This window comes from Oncorhynchus gorbuscha, unplaced genomic scaffold (genome assembly GCF_021184085.1).
Source record: "Oncorhynchus gorbuscha isolate QuinsamMale2020 ecotype Even-year unplaced genomic scaffold, OgorEven_v1.0 Un_scaffold_3452, whole genome shotgun sequence".
NCBI lineage: Eukaryota > Metazoa > Chordata > Actinopteri > Salmoniformes > Salmonidae > Oncorhynchus > Oncorhynchus gorbuscha.
The window spans coordinates 773-27,212 of NW_025747681.1; the positions used below are offsets into that span (position 1 = coordinate 773).

A 26,440-nucleotide genomic window follows, 5' to 3' on the forward strand; every position below is an offset into this window, starting at 1 on the left:
TCTTCTCTTTTGTTCCAACCTCGTCCCTGTAACTCCCGTATCCTGCTGTGCACACTCTCTACCAATTGTGTGTGTGCCATCTGTGTATGTCTGTGTCGGTGAGAAACCCGCCACAGCGGCGCTCTCTGGGTCCCGTTTCACCTAAACGCATCTACAGAAACCTGTCGGTCAGGCTGAGGGGCGGAGAGTCCTCTTTTTCTGGAGAGACAGACATGCCGAAACATCCATGCAAGGCCCCTCACACAGTAAGACATCCTGAGAGAAAGTGCATTTTGGATCCATTTTGGGTGTTTTATCTTCGAGAATTGTCTTATATTGTTGTTCCATACTATCATCTCAAGTAACATTTCCTTCCTGCATTTCTCTGCCCTGCCCATGACGATGTACCCTCTTACCCTGTATCCCTCCATGTGCCTGTTTCTCATTTCTCACTCAATCCCCCCTCTCCTTCCCCTGTGTTAGTATCAGAACCTGTGGGAGGCGGTGGAGAAGGAGGACACCCTGGCGGTGCAGAGCCTGCTATGCAGGGACAGAGTGTGTGGCGGAGGAGGAGGACAGGATAAAGAGAAGAAAGAGAAGGACTGGGAAAGAGAGAGGGAGAAAGGTGTAAACAGAGTGAGTGAGCAGGGCCTGGTACCTCTGGACGTGGCTGCTCTAACCCAGAACTCCCCTCTGCTGCACGTGTTGACCAAGGCAGGAGCCAGACACAACCCCGTCTGTGAGTCTTACACAGTGACGTAGATTGAATCAGTGCAATCAAGAGATGGTCAAGAAACAGTTGTACACATTTCACACAAACAATGGTTCATCCAGTACATTAAGACATTATTATTTTGGGGTAGTGACTACTAGTGAGTGATGTTTAAATGTAATGTTTACAGATATAATTCCTGTCACCCTTTCCCTCTATCTTGTTCCCACACTGTGTAAACAATGCAAAACCTTTCTATTATCTCTCTCTCCCACTCTCTATCCTCTCTCTCTCTCTCCCTACATCCCTCCCTTTCTCTCAGTGTGTCTTCCAGCGGAGTGGTTGTGCAAGCTAGATGCCCTGGTGATGTTGGCTGACAGGCAGGTGGAGGACAGGAGGGAGGAGCTACTGGGTGGAGCAGGGGCGGGGCCACATGTGCAGGCCAACATACAGAGGCAGCTCCACCTCTGGACTCTGCGGCAGCAGCTGTACTGCAGGATGAGGGAGAGCTTCCACCACACAGGTCAGAGGCTAGGGGTCAGGGGTGATGATGGACAAGTATGATGCACGCAAGCCAGTCTCATTGATTCGTTTATGTTATGTACTTTTGGCTCCAAGTCTGTGTTTACTGTCTGCATGTCTCTCCATCTCTCTGTGTCCTCTAGACCTCCCTGGCCCTCCAAGCAGTGTGTCACTGTTTGTGACCAGTGCCTCTTCCCTGTTTGTGTCCATTCGAGAGCCAAACGGTATCGCCACTGGATTGATCACCCGCTACAGAGGTGAGGTTCAACTCTAACATGGGCTCTAATCACTATTGCAATTACCACTCAGTCCTCAATATCATAGATACATCCGTGTCTCTCTTCCTGTCACCTCCTACAGTGGAATGGAGCACCTCGACCAACTTCAAGAGTATACTTGGCTCAGCCCAAGTGATCGACACTAAGACCCCCGTCCACAGCATCACAGGACTCAAGACAGTAAGACACACACGACCCTGGTCACATCTCCTGAACCAGGACACCTTGAGGCTAGGAGGCACTTAACCTCAACTCTCTCAGTTACCTGCATAAATGAACAACTACAATGTAAAGTTATTTGCCCTGGTCTGCCTGTTCGTAAGTTGAAGTCATGATGATAATGTATTGGTCTCTTAGGGAATGCACTACTTTGTGAGAGTGACCGCCTACAATGTGAAGGGATGGGGCCCGGCTCAGAGCTCCAGCCCAGTCAGTGCTGCCCCCTCCAGTGAGTAAATGGAACTGCAGACAGCCAGACAAAAGAGCTTTCTGATATTCTCTATTATCATCAATGCTCTGCGCAGAAGTTGACCCTAATCACAGATCAAGAATCAGCTCCCCAAATACCAATCTCAGCCATTTGAAGAAAACAGCTGACCTTGGATCATATGACTCTGAGTATCAGTGAACGCTGGTGCGCTGTGTCTCCCTCTGCAGGCTGGAGGGAGTGTATGGGAGTGAAAACTCCAAGCAGGAACAAGGAGGCTCTAGTCAGGAGACTGTTGGAGCAGACCAGAGAGCCACACTACAAGGGATACTGTATAGGTAGTGTACTTCTTGAACCATAAAATAGATACAGCATCTCAGTTCCGCCTCTCATACAAGGAGAATTATTTAAAAATTAATTAATTAATTTTTTATATATATAGATTTTTTTTTATACACACCTGTATGATACACGAGAAAGTAAACAGTATCAGTCACTCAAAATAATACTCTGGCTCTTTCACATGGTCCTCCATGTCTGAATGTCTCATTCCTTTGTCCTGTGGCCCATAGAGAGCTCAAGCCCCAGAGCCCCAGTAAGCGCCTGTCTATGTCTCGCAGCCTGAAGCTGCTCTTCCAGTCTGCCACCAAGTTTGTCCGTCTCCTACAGAGGTGAGATAGCAGTGCTCCTCACCCAACAACTCTGTATCTCTGCCACTAACCTCTCCCATGGTTACATTTAGAGAAAGGTCCCACTCTGTCTCTGTTCCCTCAGTACATCCCCTACTCTTCAAACAAGTGTCCCTTTCTGCCCTCTCTTTATTGCACCTACCTCTCTATTCAGTTTTCTTCTGTCTTCCCTTGTTAGGATGAAACTAATCTTATTCTCTCCTCTGTTCTTCCTCGTTGTCTCATTGTTAGGGGTGTATACCTGGCAACTGTGTTCTACAGAAAGGAAAACATCCTGGTCACAGCAGATGACCAGCTCCCATTGGTGGAGATCCAGTGCTGCTCCACCTCCATCTCTCAGGACTTCCTTTGGTTTGCCAAGGTTAGCTGTCAATCTTATTGAATACATTGGTAGGTATACCTGTATGAAATATATGTTCCAAAGTTACATTGTCTATTTTCTATCTTTCTATCCCTCTCTCTCTTTCTTACAGTTGTCCTGTGCGTGGCAACAGGTGCCCTGGCTCCAGCAGGCCCTCTCCTCCGCTCTCTCCTCCTCTTCATCACTACTTCAGAACAGGCACAATATCTTGCAGGCTGTAGCACAACTACAGGTGAAGAAAAGGATAATGTACACTGATAGGTCACTGTACATGGCCTTCTCATCAATCAAGCACCTAGCAAAGATGAAGAGACAACATTTTCTGTGATCTTTCTCTTTCACTGCCTGTTTCTCGTTTGCTTTCCTTTTCACTATTTCTATTAAAATATTTCATACTTTTCTCCCTCTCTCCTTCCCTGCCTCTCTCTGCAGTCCTCTCTGGGGACAGTAGACTTGGGGCAGGTGTACTATGAGCCTCTGAAGGACAGGCAGGGTAATGTCCTGCTGGTGACAGTGAAGGATTGTGCGGCCCACACAAAACCCCCAGACCTCCCTCTCCACTGGGTCCCCCTGGCCTGGCTGGAGAAGAACCGGAGCAGGACCCCTCTACTCCCAGAGCCTACTGCCATGGACACCCTCACAGAGCAGCTCAAGGTGAACTTTCCTGGCTGGAACACTGTGCGCTCATGTTTATACACAGTTGTAAGTCTTCTTATTGTGCTAATACAACAATGCCTTTCTCTGTGTCCCTCACCAGGAGAAGCTGTCCTTCCACAGACACAGTGTCCAGTGGGCCAAGCCGGGCCTGTACGTGGGCATCTTGAAGCTGTGCAGCACAGTGGAGCAGATCAGGGTTCTAGTGCCCCAGAGGCTGCCCAACCTGCTATGCCACGCCAGAATGCGCCACAACCCCCATGTGTCCCGGTAACACCGATAACATACTACGACTGAGCTTACCACTGAGTTCAGTATGCACTGCCACGTACAGACGGACTTTTAAACTGTTCTGACCTGGTATAGCCAATGATGAAATGGAATACGGTATAATACTTAGAATTAAGTGTGTCCTCAATGTTTTTCTAGTGTTTTTAAGGATTACTGACTGGTCAAATGAGATCATTGCTAATGATAGTTCCTTGTGATGTGTCTTGGGCTGCATTTTTGTTTTAGCGATGAATGGGCGTGGTTACAAAGCCACAACATGTTAACAGCCAATGAGGACACAGAGGGTGAGGATGAGACCTCGATGGACATCTCTGGGCTGGGGAGTTTGTGAGGTCACTCAGGGCCGCTGTCACTCTCCTGTTGACAAAGCTCAACATCCCCCTCTACAGGGTAACCATGGTTTCACTTACTCTCCAACTCACATGCTTTTAGATCTCATTTGAATGTTATACTGTATCATGTGATACACCTCTCTTACCTCCTCTTGTCTTCTCTCTCTATTCTTTTATTTTTGCTTTTTCTCTCTCGATGTTCACAACCTCTTGTCCTCATCCTCTGATCATCACTTCTTTCTCCCTGCTCTCCTCTCCTACAGGCGTATCAGTACGGTGTTTACACTCGGGAGCTGCTGCAGTTTGGGGATAAGATGTCCATGCTGCTCCTGCTGCCCCCTAGTGAAGACTTCAGTTCTAGCTACTGGCCCCTAGTGGGCACCAAGGAGACAGGCCTTACAATGCCACTGCAGATCTTTGAGCTGGGTATGTATTGGTGCCAGAGTTGGGTTTAAGTTTCGAGTATTTAGTGTCACACGCACAAGTACAGTAAAATGTCTTTCTTGTTTGCTCTTTCCCAACAATGCAGTAATCAATATCAGTATTAGTATTAAAAAAAGTAATAAAAAGTAAAGTAGAACAAAAACACAGAAATAGAAATAAAAAGAATATGAGAAAGTAAGTAAGCTATATACAGGATCAGTTCCAGGGTCAGTGCCAATACCATATTTACAATGTGCAGGGATACCTGAGTGGGAGGGTTAGATATGTATAGGGGTAAGGTGACTAGGCATCGGGATATATGATAAACAGAGTAGCTGCAGTGTATTTGATGATTGTATGTGAGTGTGTGCGCGTGTGTAGAGTTAGTATGAATGTATGTGCATGATATGTGTGTGTGTGAGCAAATTAAGTGTGTGCATGTGTGCTTGCCGTGCGGAAGTAGAGAGAACAGTCATTGGGGTGGCTGGAGTCTTTAACATTTTTCTGGGCCTTCCTTTCACACCGCCTGATTTAGAGGTCCTGGGTGGCAGGGAGCTCAACCCCAGTGATGTTCTGGGCTGTCCACACCACCCTTTGTAGTGCCATGTGGTCGACGTCGGTGCAGCTGCCATACCAAGCAGTGATGCAGCCAGTCAAGATGCTCTCAATAGTACAGCTGTAGAACATTTTGATGATTTCAACCTCCTCGTGCTCGCCCCCCATTTCCTGTAGTCCACGATTAGCTCCTTGGTTTTATTGACGTTGAGGGAAAGGTTCATGGACAACCTAGAGAATATAAGATGTCATGCCATTTATGTTTTGGCTCAGAGTAAATGGTCAGTGGTGGTGAGCTTAGAATTTTCTCTTTATTTTATGTCTAATCCTCCCGTCTCACAGTGCACTTCTGGACGTACGAGCAAGACTTCCTGTCTCAGTACTGTCAGGTCTGGGTTCGGTTGGAGCTGGACGCCCATCTGTCCCAGCAGGCTTTGCGAGAAGCTCTGGACACGAAGGAGGTGCAGGAGGCCAGAGACCGCCTTGGTCACATCACTCAGCTCTCACAGGTAGACTACCCATAGAGAGTAATGAAATAGATATCAAAGGAGGACAGTGTGTGTGTATGAGCCCCCTTGCCTCTCTGTCCCTTTGCCCTGTTTAGGGTCTTGAGGTGGTGTGGCGTGAGGCCCGGTGGATCATGGATGTCCTGCAGTGTGTCCGCTCTAAACAGTGGGTGGGGGCGGTGCCTCTGGGCCTGGTCATGGGAGGAGACCCACCTGCCTGCCCAGATGATGAGGAGGATGACAGGCCTACCACCAGAGTCTGGCCCCAGCGCATACTCTCTCAAAATAAAATATCAGGTAACTTGTTAATGTAGTAGATGTAGTTACTTCATTATTCACTGTCTTTGATTGGAGCATTAGAGAGCAGGCAGGGGTGAGAAGAAAATTGTTTTATATTGTGATGCACTTAATTCCTTAGTTTGATATTCAGTCACTTCCTTTGTCTGTTTGATGTAACTAACTCTCCTTTCTGTTGGCCCTCTCCTCTCACTGCCTCTAGAGAGCATTACCTGTACTGTTACAGATGTTGGTGTCAGCAGTGGGATCTCTGAGCCAATATGTATCCCGGGGGTCCATGAAAAGGCTGTGGGTTTAATTGAGGGGGCTAGCAAAGGGGGGTACCCCGTGGACCTCAGTGCCCAACAGCCTGTTGTGGCGTTCAACAGCCTGGACCAGTCAGGAGTTGGGTTCGACAGTGTGGCCCAATCAGAAGTGGTATATCATAACATTATGGCCCAATCAGAAGTGGCAGATCATGACATTGTGAACCTGCCAGCTGCCTACAGTGGAGAACTGGAGTATCCTCACAGTTTTGTCAGTGATGTGATCCCGCCTCTACCAGAAGTGGACATCATCTTCCCCACACTGAGTCTGATAGATGAAGAGAGGAGGAGGACCCTGTACCTGGGAGGATGGATATGTTTGACAGTTTAAGTCTTGGAGTCGGTGAAAGCGAGGCTTTCTGTGGACTAAACTCTGACTTGAAGAGTGGACCTAAGGGTTGCTCTCTCTCTGATGTGCATCATGATACGAACTCACTGACAGCAGGCCTTAGTTTAGGAGACAGAACCTGTGCAGATACACTGTTCTCAGGTCATTTAGATGGGCTGGCCACATCTGCCTCTCTTCCCATTGTGAGGACCACACCTGCCCAGAGCTGGGATTTACCTACAGAGGACACGATGATACATGCTGGCAACAGGGGGGGCAGCATGCCAGCCAGGAGCCAGGTTGAGTGGGAGTGAACGTTATTAGAACTGAACGTTACACCGAAATACATTGTACTTACTCATCGTGCCTCTCGAAGAATTTGACAACCAATTCTCAACAAATTCTTAATATGCTTTTAGTGCCTTTAACTAACAAACGGTGGGATATTCATGGTTGTTTCCTCATCACATTATCACATTATCACATTATCTTATCAACTCTCTGTAGTTGTTCCAGTGGTGATATAAAGGGCCTGTCTCCAAGAGGCCCGATAGACATGTTCTGTGCTTCTGTACGAGAGATGTCTCCCTGTTGCAACTTGTATTCAACTGAATTGATGTATGATTGTCTATATCCACAACTGCTATTCTCTTTTGTTCAATGTAAAATACTCTTTACCGTATTGTACTCCATTAACCTGTTGCACTTGTGTCCTTTGAACACACAACTAGCTAGTCTACAGTAAAATCAGTTGAATGGTTTATCTTTATGAAATGACCAAATACAAATATTTTCAGCTGTATTTGTGTTGTTCCACATTTTATTTCTAAGAAAAAGTTTGTTGTATTTCTTTTTTTACATGATCCTTTTCAGAAACGGGTGTGTATTTGAGAAGGTTACACAGGCCAACTGGGTATTAAGGTGAAATGCCAATAGTACAGGTCCAATGCAGTTGTTTTTAACTTCTGGGTAACAATTAAGTACCTTACTTTGATTTTTTTTTTCAATTAAAATAGTCCAAATATAATCCCCAACCGCAGGACTATAGACTGAGTGTATAAAACATTAAGAACACCTGCTCTTTCCATGACATGCTGACCAGCTGAATCCAGGTGAGAGCTATGATCCATTATTGAGGTCACTTGTTAAATCCACTTCAATCAGTGTAGATGAAGGGGAGGAGACAGGTTACAAAAGGATGTTTAAGCCTTGAGACAATTGAGACATGAATTGTGTATTTGTGCCATTCAGAGGGAATGGGAAATTCAAAAAATGTAAGGGCCTTTGAACTGGGTAGGGTAATAGGTGCCAGGCCACCAGTTTGTGTCAAGAACTGCAACCCTGCTGGTTTTTGACGCTCAGCAGTTTCCCTTGTGTATCAAGAATGGTCCACCACCCAAAGGACATCCAGCCAACTGAAACACAACTGTGGGAAGCATTGGAGTCAACATGGGCCAGCATCCCGGGAGAACGCTTTCAACCCCTTGTAGAGTCCATGCCCCGATGAATTGAGGCGGTTCTGGGGTAGGCCAACAGTTCCCTTGAAGTGCCATAGGCCTATTTGAAGTCCCCATCTTGTGACTGTCGAATTTGTATTGCGCCTCACAATCATCACACATAACATAGCCGGCACTGCTATCGTCCTCTTTTACCACTTCACAAAATCTTTACAAACGGTTACTTTTCTGGCCCTCTCCATTTCACAGCTTTTCTTTTATTGAATTAAACTCTGACATTGTCCCTTTTGCCTCCATGGATCGACTTTTAAAATGTGCTGCCTGTTCCCAAAAGCATTTGGCGATTGGCGTGTAGGATATTGTGCGCGTGTACTGTTAGGCCCTAAACATTCAATGTAGCCTACAGATATAAATTGCAATATAATTATACATTTATAGATTTTTTTAAGGTACTGTTTTCTCTTTATTCAAATCGACTAAATCTGCCCGCCCTACATATATAACCTCGGGGACCGCGGGTTATAAGTCAACCACAGGAGGGTGGTGGAACCTTAATCGGGGAGGAGGTAATGGCTGGAGAGGAATAGTTGAAAGGGTATCAAACACATGGTTTATATGTATTTGATGCGATTCCATTTGTTCCGTTATTATGAGCCATCTTCCCATCAACAGCCCCCACTGGAGTCAACCCGCGAAGAACTAGTACGCTCATTTTCAGTTTGGCAGAGTGCAATTATTTATGACATGTTTATAACCTTAACATCAAAACAAAAACAGCCATGTCACTGATTTGACCTTGCGCTTTGAGGTGCGTGAGCTTCCTGTTTAAAGCTTGCTCTGTACCCCACTATGATCTCACATAAATTAAGCGATGTGATTTTGGTTTGTCTGCAAGTAATAATAGTTTTGTCAGACCAAGAAATAAACACGTCAGGACAAAGCTGTCCCAGTTTATATGACGTCCCACACTTTCCGAATTCACCCTATATGCGAATATCAAAATGTGGCGCATAAACGGCAAATTGACAGTGTAGGATCAAAGAACTGACCACAGGTAGGTGTACAGTGTCAGTTGGTCAGCGCAGACTGTCTGGTCGCGTGTGCGCATTATCACAATGACATCATGGTCTGACTCTGCAGCATTGCATCGTAGATAGGGCATGTAAACGGGTGAAAAGAAAAAGGACATGGATACAAATATATTTAATTTCTCAATAAAAAAGACTATCATAAGAATAAGGAAGCGCTGGTAATATACGCAAGTAACGCAACCGAAGACAGGACCCTCTTATTCCAGTGCATATTAAGGTATTCCACGGAGAATCCATAGCTCCGCCGTGTTCGCCATGGCTAACTCATGTGGGACAGTGGAGATGGCGTCATTGGAATGTGCTGCCTCGAATCTGGGTGAGAGACTATTGAAACAGTAATAGGCTACTGTTGTTGTTGCTAGCAGGTAGATTTTCCATTGCGCATCGAAAAAGATGGCATTTGTATAGCTTCTTTTTTTTTACAGCTTCCACCGAAAATGAACAGCATCACTCAGAAATCTGTAATGTAGGCTAACTACATTTCTCAGCCCCCAACCATTATAAATATAATCGACCTGCATATTGTATAGGTGATCATAGGAAAACAGAAGGCCTATGTCAGATAGTAATTTCAAGGTAGGTTACACTTTTAGATTGCTTAGGTCAGTATAAATGACTGTAATTTGTGTCACAGCATGTGAAGCATCACCGGAGCCTGACAGTGGGGCGCTGAGGATGGTACTGGTGGGGAAGACAGGCGCAGGGAGAAGCTCTTCTGGTAACACCATCCTCGGGAGGCAGGCATTCCGGGTGGACATCTCTTCATGTTCTGTAACTGGTCAGTGTGACAGACAGAGTGGAACTGTGGCTGGGAGGAACCTCACTGTGGTCGACACCCCAGGGTTCTTCGACACGCGCCTCTCCCCTCAGGAGGTGACGGCTGAGGCAGGACGCTGTGTGGTGCTGTCCGCCCCTGGCCCCCACTCCTTCCTGGTGACCCTTCAGCCTGGCAGGTTCACTCAGGAGGAGTTGGATGCCCTGGAGTGGGTCAAGGCCACTTTTGGACCAGGAGCCCTCAGATACACAGTAGTACTGTTCACCTGGGGTGACCAGCTTCAGGGAAAAAGCATGGAAGACTTCCTGAAGGAGAGCCAAGAGCTCCAGGAGTTTGTGAGTAGATGTCAGGGGGGCTACCATGTCTTCAACAACAGCAACAAGATAACAGACTGCACTCAGGTCACAGAGCTCCTGGAGAAGATAGACAAGATGGTGGCGCAGAACGGAGGTGGCTGTTACACCAACCTGATGTACCATGAGGCAGAGAGAGCCATCAGAGAAGTGCAGGAAGGAATTCTGGGAGAGAGAAGGATGACTCCATTGAAGCAGGAGGAGGATGGGGTGAAGACAGGGCCAGAGCCTCAGGGACCGGAGGCAGAGAGAATGAGAAGGAGGGAAGAGGAGGAGAGGAGAAGAGAGGAAGAGGCAGCCAGAAAGAAGGCAGAGAAGTTGTTCTGGTGTGAGCTGGTGTCTGCCCTGGGGAAGGGGGCGGCAGAGGGAGCTGGAGTAACAAGCAAAGGGAAAGGGAAAGCAGTGAAAAAGGTTAAGGCGATAGAGAGGGCAGCAGCTTTGGCTACCACACCGCTGTCAATCACATCAGCTGCCAAAGTGGTGGGAGGAGCTGTGAGAGAGGGAAGTAAAGTGCTTTACAAACACCGCAAAACTCTCCTACACTGACGGGGACATTTAATATCCACTATTATTCACTGTATGGTGCTGGGTTATCAGGTAGAAGATGAGGGTCTTAAATAACCCGTATATTTTTTTCTGTCTCTGAAGTGCAAATTCGTTTCACACACTTATTTATCACTCAACTGTGTTCCCTGAAAAATCCTCACAATGACTTCATAAGGTAGGCTTGCTAAAGAGCCCGATGCACTTTCTTCCATTGACAGTCATAGTTGATGAAGCTATTAATGCACTAACACATGGAGGTAAATGATCAGAAAGTGAATAAGAGTTGACAGTTGAGGAAGTGATTCTATTTGACCAGGTTGTCATAGTGCCACGGGAGTAAACAGGCATTCATTATTGAATACTCAATAGAAAAGTAAGTGTGCTGTGAATTTTTGAATGGTGTGAATCAATTGTGTGTGTGGTTTTGAGTGGTGTGAATCACTTGTGTGTGTGTGGTTTTGAGTGGTGTGAATCACTTGTGTGTGTGTGTGGTTTTGAGTGGTGTGAATCACTTGTGTGTGTGTGTGGTTTTGAGTGGTGGGAATCACTTGTGTGTGTGGTTTTGAGTGGTGTGGATCACTAGTGTGAGTATGCAGGAGTAAACATCCTGGTGTGATGAAACAATTGAAAGTAATCAACACGAAGAACCTGATGAACCAGTAAAGATACATTTTACTGACCTGATTTACAAATGATGAAGGTTCTTTGTATTAAAATGTTGATGATTACAACATGGGCACCACAGTTGTAAAAGTTTGGCACACATATACACATTTAGTAGTACCAAGACACTTAGTGTAAGTACCTTTCCATTTTGTTGAAGCATTAATCTGCCTTTGCCATTGTAATCCTGGTCCCAAAATGCTGTCAATAAATGTTGAGATATGAATGAACTCTAGTTAGTGAGAAATAACTCATCAAATACAAAATATATTTTGTTTGAACTGTGACATCACACTAATGTGTATTGGTTCTGCTTAATGAAATGCAATAATATTAAAGGAATGGAAATGACTGGTAAAAATCAAAGTACAGAATACAACGTATTTAAGAAGAACCTTGGTTCAGTCAAGAAGTGGACGGATATAAGAGTTACATACATGACAGTGGGTTCTGTATGGCATCTCCATGGACTTATTATCAGAAAGGGAAGAACATAGCACAACTCTTGACACGGATGGCAAATATCACCCAGAGCAGCTTAAATACAAGTCTCCCAATGAACTCTGCTTGGTGAAACAATGGAAGCCTTGAAGGTTGGTCACTGTTATATGTAGAAATTGTGAAAAGACAGGAAAGCAGAACAAATGTCTCACATATATACAATGTTTACACCATTCTGATGTAATAAGACATTCAATATGCCATTAACTAGAAAAGGAAAAATAAGGAACAAACTCCATTGGACTAATTCAAGCGGGACAATATTTGTCTCCATGAAAAATAAAAAGTATAATAAAAATAAAAAAATCCCACAGTATTCAATTTACTCAATTCCCATTAACATTCAGTTCCACACACTCATGCACAAAAACATAGGACAATCGTTCTTTGGTCATTTTAGTCTAGGAAAAAGCACACCAACAAACACACCAGGTACCAACATCACGACGGTTGCCCTCTGGGTACAGTATATACCCCCCAGGGTATACAGGGGGTACTGTGACACTGCAGACTGTAGTCCATTACTAAGTATGATTGGTGGGCAGAGGTGCTTTCAGTTACTAAACTGCTTAACTGTCACTTAAAACAGCACTGACTCTCTTTAGATGGGCATGGGCAGGGACATCTTTCCACTTCCTCTGAGCACTGGAGAGGGACAAAGGCAAAGAGGGAAAGGGAAATGGCATGAAATATGTACTAGAAATACAATACAAAGTCAAAATCCCTCCCTGGCTCATACTTACCCCTGGTAACGTAAAGGTAGAAGAAGTCACAGTAGAAAATCGTCTGCACCACACCGGAAACCACAGCAATCTGGTCAAAGAAGCCCTCGGTGTGGTAACGCCACACCCAGTTGGCCAGGTACAGGGCTCGGTAGAGACCCAGGAAGAACAGGTAGTGGGTGGTGATGGACTCTGCCTCGCCGGTCTTGGTGATCATGAAGAGCTGGGGCAAGATGGCCACCGACTCCAAGTAGATGGAGAAGGTCCACAGGATCTGTGCACCAAAGATATGCATTCAATCAAGTATGAGATCTGACATGCTCATGTACCAACACATCAAGTATGAGGTCTGACCTGCTCATGTACAAACACATCAAGTATGATGTGCTGTTAAACCATCTCCTCATGCTTAGGGTCATGTATAAAAATCCCAGTTGGCCATTATTTTGGCAATCATGCCTAGAGGAGCTCTCAATGACTTGAGTAGAGGCTTCACAAAGGGGGGTTTAAAGGGTGTGTGTGTGTGTCTCAGTCACCAGATCGCAACACAATTGAACACTTATGAGAGATTCTGAAGCGGCGCCTGAGAATAATTTTCCACCACCATCGACAAAACACCAAATGGAAGAAATGATTGTGGAAGAATGGTGTCGCATTCCTCCAATAGAGTTCCAGACACTTGTAGAATCTATGCCAAGGCGCATTTAAGCAGTTCTGGCGGCTCGTGGTGGCCCAACGCCCTGTTAAGACACTTTATGTTGGTGTTTCCTTTTTTTTGGCAGTTACCTGTATGTTCAGTATGTATTGAACCTGGCACATTTACCTCCAAGGGGGCAAATGCATAGTTTTCCAGGAAGGAAAGCCCAGCCACAGGCACAAGCAGGAACTCAACACGGAATGAGTCACTCTCTGAGTCGAAGGTGCTCCTGAAGCGCATGTAGATCAGGTACACAGTGGCATATGCCAAAGCCAGGAACACCACCTGAGCACACAAGACAGAGGGAAGGAGTTTAGGTTAGAACACAACTCATTGATTGGCTGGCTTCTTTGTAGGATACTATTGTCTACCTCACCTTCATAACTGTGTTGTAGATGGAGATTACGCTCGTGAACAGGTCCAAGTATCTTGTAGTGAAGACTAATGCAAAAAGCACCTGAGACTTCCCAGAAATACCTACAGAAACAAACAACAGTCATTAATCTCACCTATGGGGCAGCAGGTAGCCTAGTGGTTAGAGCGTTGAGCCAGTAACTGAAAGGTTGCTAGATGACAAGGTAAAAAAATCTGTTGTTCTGCCCCTGAACAAGGCAGTTAACCCACTGTTCCTAGGCTGTCAATGTAAATAAGAATTTGTTCTTAATTGACTTGCCTAGTTAAATAAAATGTAATAAAAAAATATGCAACAATTTCATTTCATGACCTGGGAATGGCAAAACATCATCTATGCGGATATCTGAGGTAGAAATCACGGACTACAAGAAGAAACCCAGTCAATCACGGACTACAAGAAGAAACCCAGCCCAGTCACGGACCAGGATGTCTTGCTCCCAGGCAGACTAAATAACTTTTTTGCCCGCTTTGAGGACAATACAGTGCCACTGACACGGCCTGCAACGAAAACATGCGGTCTCTCCTTCACTGCAGCCGAGGTGAGTAAGACATTTAAACGTGTTAACCCTCGCAAGGCTGCAGGCCCAGACGGCATCCCCAGCCGCGCCCTCAGAGCATGCGCAGACCAGCTGGCCGGTGTGTTTACGGACATATTCAATCAATCCCTATACCAGTCTGCTGTTCCCACATGCTTCAAGAGGGCCACCATTGTTCCTGTTCCCAAGAAAGCTAAGGTAACTGAGCTAAACGACTACCGCCCCGTAGCACTCACTTCCGTCATCATGAAGTGCTTTGAGAGACTAGTCAAGGACCATATCACCTCCACCCTACCTGACACCCTAGACCAGGGGTGTCAAAGTCAAATGGACGGAGGGCCAAATAAAAAATTTAGCTACAAGCCGAGGGCCGGACTGTTCGAATGTTCATTGAAAAATTTTTAAATGACGCATATAGTCTAGTGAACCTAATTGAACCTACTGAAAACCTAACAAATATATTCCAATATGATCAGATAAATAAAGCAATATTTTCTTATGGCTCTGTCAGTAATCTTTAATTTTCAACAGACACAAAAGACAAATTTCCTTTATATAAAAATCCCCATAACATGAACATTAAATGAAAGAAACCGGTATTCAAGGCACCATCAGTAGCCTATATTTTCTATTTTAGCAAAAGTGGGCTAAATTTACTTCAAAGAAAAAAACAATAATAGCAATTTTCTATCATCCACTCAACTGAAATATTTTTAAAATATAATTGGATTGAAATACAATAAAATAAAGTGCAAAAATCTATTAATCAAAAACAACACTTTGTTTAAGGAGAAGTAACATGCAGTGAAAACAAATATTAAACTTTAACTTTTAAACTTGAACTGAGTAAAAACTCTAAATATGTGATTGCACAGTAATGTTCACTTGTTTGAGGTTGAGGGTGATACTTGGTGGTGTCCCATCTTTTCCACAAGTTCATCAATGTTCGGGTAAGGCTCTGAGCTGAGGAAATCCTCAGAATTGAGTGGAGGTGTTCAGCAGTAAGTCGACTTCTGTGTGATGTTTTGTTCAAGTTCATCAAAGAAAACAGTTGTTCACACAGGTATGTGCTGCCAAACATAGACAACGTTTGAGCAGCCTGGATGCGCAGCTGGGGCATTGTGTCGGGAGGAAACGGGCGAACTCCGCAGCACCCACTGCCGCATATTTTGCCCTCAGTGCATCATTGCATTGGAGGTCAATCAACTCCATTTGGAGGTTTGGTGGTGAGCTTTCCACGTCAACAGCAAATGGGTTACCGAGCAGTTCCAACCTGCTTTTTGTGCTTCAAAGTCAGCAAATCGGCGTCGAAAGTCAGCGGCAAGCATACCTATTTTATCATCCAACTGTGCGCTCGGGAACGCACTGGTAGAGAGCTTCTCTTTCATGGTCTGGCAGCTGGGAAAGTGGCTCAAATTTTCTTTCCGCATCTGCGTCTCCCACAGAGTCAGTTTGGTTTTAAATGCCTTCACTGTACTGTACATATCAGAGATGACACGATCCCGACCCTGCAGCTGCAAGTTCATTGCATTCAGATGACTCGTAATGTCACACAGAAAAGCCATTTCACACAGAAACATTTCGTCTCGGAGTTGTGTTGTGTCTTTCCCTTTGCTGTCCAAGAACAGACAAATCTCCTCACGAAGCTCGAAACATCTTTGAAGCACCTTTCCCTGGCTTAGCCATCGCACCTCTGTGTGATAAGGCAAATCACCATGCTCCGTTTCTAACTCCGTCAGAAATGCCTTGAACTGGCGGTGATTCAAACCTTTGGCTCTGATAAAGTTAACTGTGCGCGTGATGATGCTCATTACATGCTCCATTTTCAAGGCTTTACCGCACAACGCTTCCTGGTGTATGATACAATGATAAGCTGTCAGCTCACCTGTCGCGTTTTCCTCTTGCATCTTTTCCCGTATCTTCTCCACCAGTCCGCTCCTGTGTCCACACATCGCAGGTGCTCCGTCGGTTGTCAAACCCACGAGTTTTTCCCAAGGCAGCTCCATCTCATTTACACATCTTGGCACCTCTTCATACAAATCATGCCCCGTAGTTGTGCCATGCATAGGACGTAAAGCCAAAAACTCCTCTGTCACGCTTAGGCTGGAGTCCACTCCGCGGATGAAAATTGACAACTGGGCAATGTCAGAAATGTCGGTGCTCTCATCCACAGCCAAGGAATATGCAATGAAATCTTTTCCCTTTTTCACAAGCTGCTCTTTTAGATTGATGGACAACTGGTCTACTCTCTCGGCAATGGTGTTTCTGCTCAGACTCACATTTAAAAAGAGTTGCCTTTTTTTCTGGGCAAACTTCGTCACAAACTTTAATCATGCAGTTTTTGATGAAATCCCCCTCCGTAAATGGCCGGGCTGATTTAGCGATCTCTTCTGCCAAAATAAATCTGGCCTTGACAGCAGCCTGGCCTTGTGATTTGGCTTTTTGAACAGAGCCTGTCGAGATTTGAGGCCTCGTTTTAATTCCTCTGCCTTTTGTAGCCTTTGTTCCATGTCCATATTCTTGTTTTTGTCCGCGTGTTTCGTTTCATAATGTCGTCTCAGATTATACTCTTTCAGTACCGCCACACTTTCTCCACACAGAAGACACACAGGTTTTCCAGCTACCTCCGTGAACAAATACTCCGACTCCCACCTTGTTTGAAACCCCCGGTTCTCAGTGTCCACCTTCCGTTTTGCCATTTTTGATGGGTATCTGAAAGTTAATTTTACTGTGATGCTGACAACTGCTGTGCCAATAAATATTGAAATGAAGCAGCCTACTGCTCGGTGCGTCACCGTTGCATTGTGGGAAATGTAGTATTGGTGCGTGTAAAAGATCTGCGGGCTGCCGGCTTGCTGCGGTCTGCGGGCCGGTTCTAATAACAAATCAAGATCATCCCAGGGGCCGTAAAAAACCTTCTCGCGGGCCGGATGTGGCCCGCGGGCCTTGACTCTGACATATGTGCCCTAGACCCACTCCAATTTGCTTACCGCCCAAATAGGTCCACAGACGATGCAATCTCAACCACACTGCACACTGCCCTAACCCACCTGGACAAGAGGAATACCTATGTGAGAATGCTGTTCATCGACTACAGCTCGGCATTCAACACCATAGTACCCTCCAAGCTCATCATCAAGCTCGAGACCCTGGGTCTCGACCCCGCCCTGTGCAACTGGGTACTGGACTTCCTGACGGGCCGCCCCCAGGTGGTGAGGGTAGGCAACAACATCTCCTCCCCGCTGATCCTCAACACGTGGGCCCCACAAGGGTGCGTTCTGAGCCCTCTCCTGTACACCCTGTTCACCCACGACTGCGTGGCCACGCACGCCTCCAACTCAATCATCAAGTTTGCGGACGACACAACAGTGGTAGGCTTGATTACCAACAACGACGAGACGGCCTACAGGGAGGAGGTGAGGGCCCTCAGAGTGTGGTGTCAGGAAAATAACCTCACACTCAACGTCAACAAAACTAAGGAGATGATTGTGGACTTCAGGAAACAGCAGAGGAACACCCCCTATCCACATCGATGGAACAGTAGTGGAGAGGGTAGCTAGTTTTAAGTTCCTCGGCATACACATCACAGACAAACTGAATTGGTCCACTCACACTGACAGCGTCGTGAAGAAGGCGCAGCAGCGCCTCTTCAACCTCAGGAGGCTGAAGAAATTTGGCTTGTCACCAAAAGCACTCACAAACTTCTACAGATGCACAATCGAGAGCATCCTGGCGGGCTGTATCACCGCCTGGTACGGCAACTGCTCCGCCCTCAACCGTAAGGCTCTCCAGAGGGTAGTGAGGACTGCACAACGCATCACCGGGGCAAACTACCTGCCCTCCAGGACACCTACACCACCCGATGTTACAGGAAGGCCACAAAGATCATCAAGGACATCAACCACCCGAACCACTGCCTGTTCACCCCGCTATCATCCAGAAGGCGAGGTCAGTACAGGTGCATCAAAGCTGGGACCGAGAGACTGAAAAACAGCTTCTATCTCAAGGCCATCAGACTGTTAAACAGCCACCACTAACATTGAGTGGCTGCTGCCAACACACTGTCATTGACACTGACCCAACTCCAGCCACTTTAATAATGGGAATTGATGGGAAATTATGTAAATATATCACTAGCCACTTTAAACAATGCTACCTTATATAATGTTACTTACCCTACATTATTCATCTCATATGCATATGTATATACTGTACTCTACATCATCGACTGCATCCTTATGTAATACATGTATCACTAGCCACTTTAACTATGCCACTTTGTTTACTTTGTCTACACACTCATCTCATATGTATATACTGTACTCGATACCATCTACTGTATGCTGCTCTGTACCATCACTCATTCATATATCCTTATGTACATATTCCTTATCCCCTTACACTGTGTATAAGACAGTAGTTTTGGAATTGTTAGTTAGATTACTTGTTGGTTATCACTGCATTTTCGAACTAGAAGCACAAGCATTTCGCTACACTCGCATTAACATCTGCTAACCATGTGTATGTGACAAATAAAATTTGATTTGATTTGATTTGAAAGCTATGACGACCCTCCCACTCTGTCTGCAGTATTCTCTCTTTGTTCTTGTTTCCTTATTAGGATGCCGGTGGGCGGAGTTGGGAGGGTCGTCATCTACATGGGAAACACCTGGGCCCGGTGTGTCCCAGGATAAATACACCACTTCCCCATTCATGGAAGAGACTCTCTCCATGCAGACAACTGTATAGATTTTTGTTGTGTATCTTGGTGGCTTTTGGTTGTTTGCTTTGGCACATTTCAACACCCTGCATTATCACATTCATGCATGCAAAACACTCACGTACACTACTGATTACACACACCATTGTATATTGTACTTAGTTTACTTTATTTAATAAATATATGTTTTGTTACTCCTTATCTCCACGTTGTCTCCTTTCGTTACGGGCTTTGAGTCGGTTCGCGACAAAAGGAGACCAGGGTGCGACCACCAAAGCAAATATGGTTAGACTGAACTCTTTGCCACGTAACATTCTTGTGCGTCGAAGTGGACTAGTCAAATTGATTTACTCTCTAACCACAACATATTGCAATGTAATGTAACCAATTATAACCGAGGAGCGTTGTTACAATGTTGCAACAAAGTAACAAAATAACTGTTGAGTGCTCCACGAGTGCTACATGATGTGAGCGTTGCAGACCAGTACTAGGAGTGTGAGGTCAACTTCCCAATTGAGATGGACACATGGATTCCTTTTCACTGTGCCTGGCTACCACGGATGTTATTTTTTTCTGAGAAATTAACTATGCCTATTTAGCGAACAAGAACAAGGAGCAGCGGGAGAATTCAGTTTGAGTCGTCAGGCAATGTGTCCCCAAGTTTGTTAAACAGAGTTTAGGCCAATGAATGAGCAAGTCAATAAATCATTAACAGCAAGACTTCCCTGTAAACAACTGCATAGCAAATAATCCCACTGTCAACATACCGGCACAGGATTTGGACCTCCGTATCTTCATAAATAGAATGATGATAGCAACGAGATGTGACACGTCACCGGCTAGACGGAAGATATTCATAGTGCTGTTTTGGTATTCCAAAAAGAAAGAGTCGAAATATTGGTACAAATCTGTAAGAATGAGGCCTCCAAGTAGTCTTCAGGCGAAGTCAAAACAATAACGTATGTAAAATGAGACTCCCCTAAAAGAAATAACTCCAATGTTCCCAAATGTTATGTCCTCTTGTTCTTTGGAAATCACTATAAATGCTCATAAACGTTCATTATAGATATTCTGCATAGGGATTCCTCTGCAGCACTTTCCGCAAAGGGCTGGGAAAGTTGGTCAGACCTGTAGCGGTGACGTGGCTGCCAGTTTCTGCAAAATCCGTATTGCCTCTGGAGCTCAAATTACAGACAGACTGGGGCGTGAAAGCCTGAGCATGTCACTGGAGTGGGCTGTCATTAAGACATAGTCCGTATATGACCTTCTTCAACAGCAGATGGAGACAAATAGCAGTAAGTGAACAGTTCATTTTACAGGACTATCTCTCGATATAAAACGAAATTATGATGTAGTATTGGTTGTGGCCAATAACTCCATCATTATCCATCCCCATAGACGCATGATTGTAGGCCTAAATGCTTGGGAAATTCATGTTTACATCAGGTACCCCGTCTGCTTCAATGAAAGTAGTTCATTCAATGAAAGTAGTTCATACTTTAAAGTGTTGGCTGCGGTTACCATTATGTTTTTGGCTTAATAGTCTTGTTCACCAGTTAAGAAGAAGCCTGGCATATAGTTTAACCTACTGTGTCCTAACTAGGGTTGCAAAGGGTCTGAAACAGGGTAAATTTCAAGATTTCTTTCCAAAATTTTCCATGGGAATTTAGCTTAAATTCATCAAAAAAGTTAGCTTATAACAGAACCTTTTTTTTTGTGGGATACACATAAGGCAATTCCAGGTCCTGTGGCATTTTTGGTTAAACAATCCTAATAAAATGGAATTGCAACCCTCTGCATGCACAGTGTATTCTTCCATCACATGTGCAGTGTATTCTTCCATCACATGTACAGCTGATTCTCAAGATCTTGCACACTAATGAGATGCTATTGAGCCCACACAACTACACTGTCTGAGCCAAGGACTACATGCTTTCTGGTAAGTTTTCATTACAATAATGGGTGAGGTGAATATATTTTATGACATACATGATTTTTTTGTTAACTAGTAAGTAGTAGCCTACAGCAAAGTGTGTTTAAATCATGTTTAACTTGTGAACTATTTTTGCTAGTTATTTTTTTCTTCCATGTGGGGTTTAGCTTGCTAACTGAGGAGTGTTATTTCACCTGTTTCCATACATGTTTCATTTTAAAACATTTATCTTAAAAAGGAGTTGTTTAATCTAACTGATTTTCTAATATTTACAGGAAAATGCCACGGGCACTATCTGATGTGTGGAGACATTTCACTGCAGCTAATGTAGAAGGGAAAGTTGTGTATATTTGCAAATACTGTGCCAAATCATATGTGAAGAATGCAACAAAGATGCAGAAACATCTGGCCAAGTGCATAAAGTTCCCTCAGCTCTCACAACAAGCAACCTCTGACAAAAGTCCCTCTACTTCTATTCGAGGTGACAATTGTGAATCAGACACCTTATCGATAGCAACAGCTCATGGTCCTCCTGGAATCCAAAGTTTTTTTGACTCAATGGAGGAACGTGTCAGAGAAATGCTGATGAATGTCTTGTTCGAGCTGTGTACACAACTGGTTCACCTCTGATGCTCACAGGCAATGTGTATTGGAAGAGATTTCTGAATGTTCTTTGCCAAGCATACACCCCCCCCAACCAGACATGCTTTATCTACTCATTTGCAGGATGCAGAGTTCAACAGAGTTCAAGTGAAGGTCAAGCAAATCAAAGATAAAGCAGACTGTATTGCAATCATCTCTGATGGGTGGTCGAATGTTCTTGGGCAAGGAATAATTAACTACATCATCTCCAAACCTCAACCAGTATTCTACAAGAGCACAGACAGAAGGGACAAGAGACACACCGGTTTCTACATTGCAGATGAGCTGAAGGCAGTCATCAATGACCTTAGACAACAGAAGGTATTTGCACTGGTGACAGACAATGCTGCGAACATGAAAGCTGCTTGGTCTAAAGTGGAGGAGTCCTACCCTCACATTACATCCATTGGCTGTGCTGCTCATGCATTGAATCTGTTCCTCAAGGACATTATGGCACTGAAAACAATGGATACACTACAAGAGAGCCAAGGAAATGGTTAGGTATTTGAAGAGTCACCAAGTTATAGCAGCAATCTACCTCACCAAGCAAAGTGAGAAGAATAAGAGCACCACATTGAAGCTGCCGAGCAACACCCGTTGGGGTGGTGTTGTCATCATGTTTGATAGTCTCCTGGAGGGGAAGGAGTCTCCAAGAAATGGCCATATCACAGTCTGCCTATACGGACAGCCCCATCAAGAGGATCCTCCAGGATGATGTATTTTGGGAGAGAGTGGTAAGCAGCCTGAAACTCCTGAAACCTGTAGCCATTGCACAGATTGAGGGAGACTATGGCATCCTGTCTGATATTCAGACTCTGCTTGCAGATGTATGAGAAGAAATCCGTATTGCCCTGCCCACTTCACTGTTTCTCCAAGCAGAGGAAACTGCAGTTCTGAAATACATCAAAAGTGTGAAGACAGAAGTCTGAAGTCTGAAGACAGAAGCCTGAAGCCCATACACACCAGAGCGTACATGTTGGACCACAAATATGCTGGCAAGAGCATCCTGTCTGGTGCAGAGATCAACAAGGCCTATGGTGCCATCTCTACCGTGTCTCGCCACCTTGGCTTGATGAGGGCAAGGTTCTTGGCAGTCTGGTGAAGCACACTTCCAAGCAAGGGCTTTGGGATGGAGATGCAATATGGCAGTCGTGCCAACATATCTCATCAGCCACCTGGTGGAAGGTACTTTGTGGATTTGAGGCGCTTTCCCCTGTTGCCTCTACCATCCTCCAAATCATATCAATATCAGCCATCTCAGAGCGCAACTGGTCCTTGTTTGGGAACACACACACCAAAGCACGCAACAGGCTGACCAATACAAGGGTTGAAAAATTGATGGCCATCTGGGCAAATTTGAGGCTTTTTGAGCCTGACAACGAGCCATCCTCAACAGGGTTGGAAAGTAACAGTGAAGATGAGGCCTCAGAGTCTGATGTTCAAGAGGTGGACATTGAGGATGTCCAGGGAGAAGACATGGAAGCCTGAGAGGAAGACAACCAAAGCTTTAGTTTCTAGACTATCAATGTTGAAAACGTTTTTGGGAGATGCGATGGATCATTGTGGATCCTTCAATATTCCCTTTCTATTGTTGTTCAGTGAAATCATCCCATGTGCAGAGTCAACTCATTTAATTAAAGTTCAATTCGTAACGATTTTTTCTATTGAAAGATTTTAATCATTAGCAATTATGTCTACTTATGATAAGGTGAAAGGTTTATGTTTCTGTCTCCATATGATATGGTAAATATATCCAATGCAAAAAAAAAACATCTACATTTAAATGGTATCAATATTAATTAGCATATATTTCCATTAATCTCCATACATTCCTACTGATTCCCCGTTAATTCCCACGGAAGTTTCCACCTCTGAATATTTCCCAAAATGTGCAACCTTAGTCCTAACCCATGCCACATACACTAAAAGTATGTGGACACCTCTTCAAATAAGTGGATTCAGCTATTTCAGCTACAAATCAAATCACATTTTTGGATTCGGCTATGTCAGCTACACACGTTGCTGACAGGTGTATAAAGTCAAGCACACAACCATGCACAGTCCATTGACAGATATTGGCAGTAGAATGGCCTTACTGAATAGCACAGTGACTTTCAACGTGGAACCATCATAGGAAGCCACCATTCCAACAAGTCAGTTTGTTACATGTCTGCCCTGCTAGAGCTGCCCCGGTCAACAGTAAGTGCTGTTATTGTGAAGTGGGAACTTCTAGGAGCAGAACGGGACCGCCAAGTGCTGAATCACGTAGTATGTAAAAATTGTCCGTCCTCGCCTGCAACACTCACTACCGAGTTCCAAACAAGGAGCTCAATGAAATGGGTTTCCATGGTCGAACAGCCGCACACAAGCCTAATATTATCACAGCAATGCAGAGCGTCGGCTGGAGTGGTGTAAAGCTCAGCGCCATTGGACTCTGGAGCAATGGATGGAGCATGGAGTGATGAATCACACTTCACTATCTGGCAGTCCGACGGACAAATCTGGGTTTGGCGGATGCCAGGAGAACGCTACCTGCCTCAATGCATAGTGACAACTGTAACGTTTGGTGGAGGAGGAATAATGGTCTGGGGCTGTTCTTCATGGTTCGGGCTAGTCCTCTCAGTTCCAGTGAAGGGAGATATTAACGCTACAGCATACAGTGACATTCTAGATGATTCTGTGCTTCAAACTTTGTGGCAACAACCTTTCCTGTTTCAGCACGACTAAGCCCCCATGCATGAAGTGAGGTCCCTACAGAAATGGTTTGTCATGGACGAACTTGACTGGCCTTGTTCAATTTCTATACAAAACACACGGTTTGCAGAGTCCTGACAATGTTTCACCTTTTCTTTTGAGCTTCCAACTGTTTATGACACATAATGACAAGTGAGAGCTCATCATTTTGTTTCCATGTTTTGTGTAGTGCTTTGAACTACTCACTATCTCCACCTCCCTGGTTCAACTCTTCATCCCTCTATATTTATCTCCTCCACCTCCCTGCCTACCCTACAATCCTCTTAAATATCTGAATCATCGTCAAAACTAATCACCACCCTCTTCTTGCTTGGCACCCCTCACCCTCCCTTCCTGGTCCCCTGCGCCTAAATTATTGTTCCTGTGTCCAGCAGTGTGATCATAATCCACTCCCTCTGTCTCTCCGTCTGTCGCAAGTCATTGCCCTCCATCGTTCCCCTGTACCGAGTGGAAAAACTTCTCCTGAGGATCTCGTTGCTAAGTACTGAAGTAATAGCAGAGCAAAAACATGTCTGTCCGTTTCAAAGGGACAATTGTGAGTGTATAGTTAGTTGTGTGTTCTAGGGTCTATATCGTCATATAGGCAGTATTCTTCAATGACATTACTTATTTGCCAAATATGTTGCTCTGGTATTACTGAGTTATTACCTCATTATGTTTGTTGTAAAGATAGACATTGAGCATACAGTATATGACCTGTTCATAAACAACGGTCCTATTACAAGTATGAAGGGATCAACATTAGAGATAATATAAAGGTATATGAAGGGATCAACATTAGAGATAATATAAAGGTATATGAAGGGATCAACATTAGAGATAATATAAAGGTATATGAAGGGATCAACATTAGAGATAATAGAAAGGTATATGAAGGGGTCAACATTAGAGATAATATAAAGGTATATGAAAGGATCAACATCAGAGATAATATAAAGGTATATGAAGGGGTCAACATTAGAGATAATATAAAGGTATATGAAGGGGTCAACATTAGAGAGAATATAAAAGTATATTAAAAGATTAACATCAGAGATAATATAAAGGTATATGAAAAGATCAATGTTAGATATAATATGAAGGGATGAACATTAGAGATAATATAAAAGTACATGAAAAGATCAACATAAGAGATAATATAAAGGTATATCTAATGCTAATCTAAAAATAAAAAATAAAAACCACTTTAAATTGATTTAGATGTGACTTTTTCACCATTATACACCTATCATGGTCTCTGGCTGCCAGGAGGACAGTATAAAGGGTCAGACAGACAGGCTACAGTAGAATCTGAGTAGAAGATGACCACAAGATGACTCCTCTGTGTGTGTATTATTAGCCAGTAATCAGCCCTGGGTGTCAGATTAGTCCCCATAACCTTTTGATAGGCACACCTTCCTTCATTACAGTGTACAGGTCAGCTGAGTCACTGGCCAGCTACATGTCATGAGGAATATTTTGTATCTGGATTTCATTAACACATCTCAAATGCTCATACTATAGTACCTTTTCTCCAAGCTCCTTTCGACCCGCAACATCCATTCTCCATCTCCCCCTCAGCCACTCGTCAGCCTCTTCTTGGTACCTATCTCAGTCCACCCCCCCACTACTCTTCTATGAGCCTGTCATATGGACAGATATACTCCCACCTTCCTATTGAGGAGGAGAGCGCATTGAAAGAAGCCCCTCTGCTCTGTAATTTAGGAGCAGAGAAAAGGGAGAGCGAAGATTGTAAAAGGAAATGGTTTCCATAGAAACAATTGTGCTCCATCCATACCTAAGATCAAGAATACTGCACTGGCATACGTTCTGGGTTGTTTCCATTTAGGTTAATTATCTGCCATTTATTTTCAATATAACATCAAAAACATGTCAAGTTATGATGAGAGTTCAGTGCAACTTCAGATTTCACACGGACCATTAGGTCACATCTACGGATGAAGGTCAGACAAATCCCATATACACTGTTCTCGTAAA

At 44.5% G+C, this 26,440-nt stretch overlaps 4 protein-coding genes across 4 annotated transcripts; 3 read left to right on the top strand and 1 right to left on the bottom strand.

The window, feature by feature from the left end:
* The first annotated feature begins 565 nt into the window (after positions 1–565).
* LOC124027670 (ankyrin repeat and fibronectin type-III domain-containing protein 1-like) lies at positions 566–4,229 on the top strand. Its single transcript, XM_046340037.1, has 11 exons — positions 566–718; positions 1,014–1,214; positions 1,357–1,470; positions 1,574–1,671; positions 1,849–1,943; positions 2,149–2,250; positions 2,491–2,589; positions 2,839–2,968; positions 3,081–3,200; positions 3,401–3,622; positions 3,726–4,229. The coding sequence occupies exons 2-11, from the start codon at positions 1,058–1,060 to the stop codon at positions 3,894–3,896; spliced, it is 1,308 nt and encodes a 435-aa protein (XP_046195993.1). The 5' UTR covers positions 566–718; positions 1,014–1,057; the 3' UTR covers positions 3,897–4,229.
* Positions 4,230–4,237: 8 nt separating this feature from the next.
* Positions 4,238–6,662, top strand: LOC124027671. The gene is made up of 5 exons (XM_046340039.1): positions 4,238–4,303; positions 4,509–4,671; positions 5,566–5,732; positions 5,828–6,026; positions 6,229–6,662. The coding sequence occupies exons 2-5, from the start codon at positions 4,560–4,562 to the stop codon at positions 6,660–6,662; spliced, it is 912 nt and encodes a 303-aa protein (XP_046195995.1). The 5' UTR covers positions 4,238–4,303; positions 4,509–4,559.
* Positions 6,663–9,210: 2,548 nt separating this feature from the next.
* LOC124027672 (GTPase IMAP family member 7-like) lies at positions 9,211–11,070 on the top strand. The gene is made up of 2 exons (XM_046340040.1): positions 9,211–9,523; positions 9,842–11,070. The coding sequence occupies exons 1-2, from the start codon at positions 9,463–9,465 to the stop codon at positions 10,879–10,881; spliced, it is 1,101 nt and encodes a 366-aa protein (XP_046195996.1). The 5' UTR covers positions 9,211–9,462; the 3' UTR covers positions 10,882–11,070.
* Positions 11,071–11,535: 465 nt separating this feature from the next.
* Positions 11,536–20,317, bottom strand: LOC124027673 (ER lumen protein-retaining receptor 3). The gene is made up of 5 exons (XM_046340041.1): positions 19,902–20,317; positions 13,841–13,941; positions 13,591–13,749; positions 12,789–13,041; positions 11,536–12,690 (listed from the first exon to the last, which is right to left on the bottom strand). Exons 1-5 carry the CDS (start codon positions 19,990–19,992, stop codon positions 12,647–12,649), a joined length of 648 nt encoding a protein of 215 aa, XP_046195997.1. The 5' UTR covers positions 19,993–20,317; the 3' UTR covers positions 11,536–12,646.
* Between the last annotated feature and the right edge of the window lie 6,123 nt (positions 20,318–26,440).

Bases quoted from the DNA above. Each gene is read 5' to 3' on its own strand.
- LOC124027670 (XM_046340037.1), top strand. From the start codon at position 1,058: ATGTTGGCTGACAGGCAGGTGGAGGACAGGAGGGAGGAGCTACTGGGT. The intron at 1,672-1,848 runs GTAAGACACACA...TTGGTCTCTTAG, and splicing joins GCATCACAGGACTCAAGACA to GGAATGCACTACTTTGTGAG. The intron at 2,969-3,080 runs GTTAGCTGTCAA...TCTTTCTTACAG, and splicing joins ACTTCCTTTGGTTTGCCAAG to TTGTCCTGTGCGTGGCAACA.
- LOC124027671 (XM_046340039.1), top strand. From the start codon at position 4,560: ATGTCCATGCTGCTCCTGCTGCCCCCTAGTGAAGACTTCAGTTCTAGC. The intron at 5,733-5,827 runs GTAGACTACCCA...TGCCCTGTTTAG, and splicing joins ACATCACTCAGCTCTCACAG to GGTCTTGAGGTGGTGTGGCG. The intron at 6,027-6,228 runs GTAACTTGTTAA...CACTGCCTCTAG, and splicing joins CTCTCAAAATAAAATATCAG to AGAGCATTACCTGTACTGTT.
- LOC124027672 (XM_046340040.1), top strand. From the start codon at position 9,463: ATGGCTAACTCATGTGGGACAGTGGAGATGGCGTCATTGGAATGTGCT. The intron at 9,524-9,841 runs GTGAGAGACTAT...TTTGTGTCACAG, and splicing joins ATGTGCTGCCTCGAATCTGG to CATGTGAAGCATCACCGGAG.
- LOC124027673 (XM_046340041.1), bottom strand. From the start codon at position 19,992: ATGAATATCTTCCGTCTAGCCGGTGACGTGTCACATCTCGTTGCTATC. The intron at 13,942-19,901 runs GTATGTTGACAG...TTGTTTCTGTAG, and splicing joins GAGGTCCAAATCCTGTGCCG to GTATTTCTGGGAAGTCTCAG. The intron at 13,042-13,590 runs GTAAATGTGCCA...TTTGGTGCACAG, and splicing joins ATGCATTTGCCCCCTTGGAG to ATCCTGTGGACCTTCTCCAT.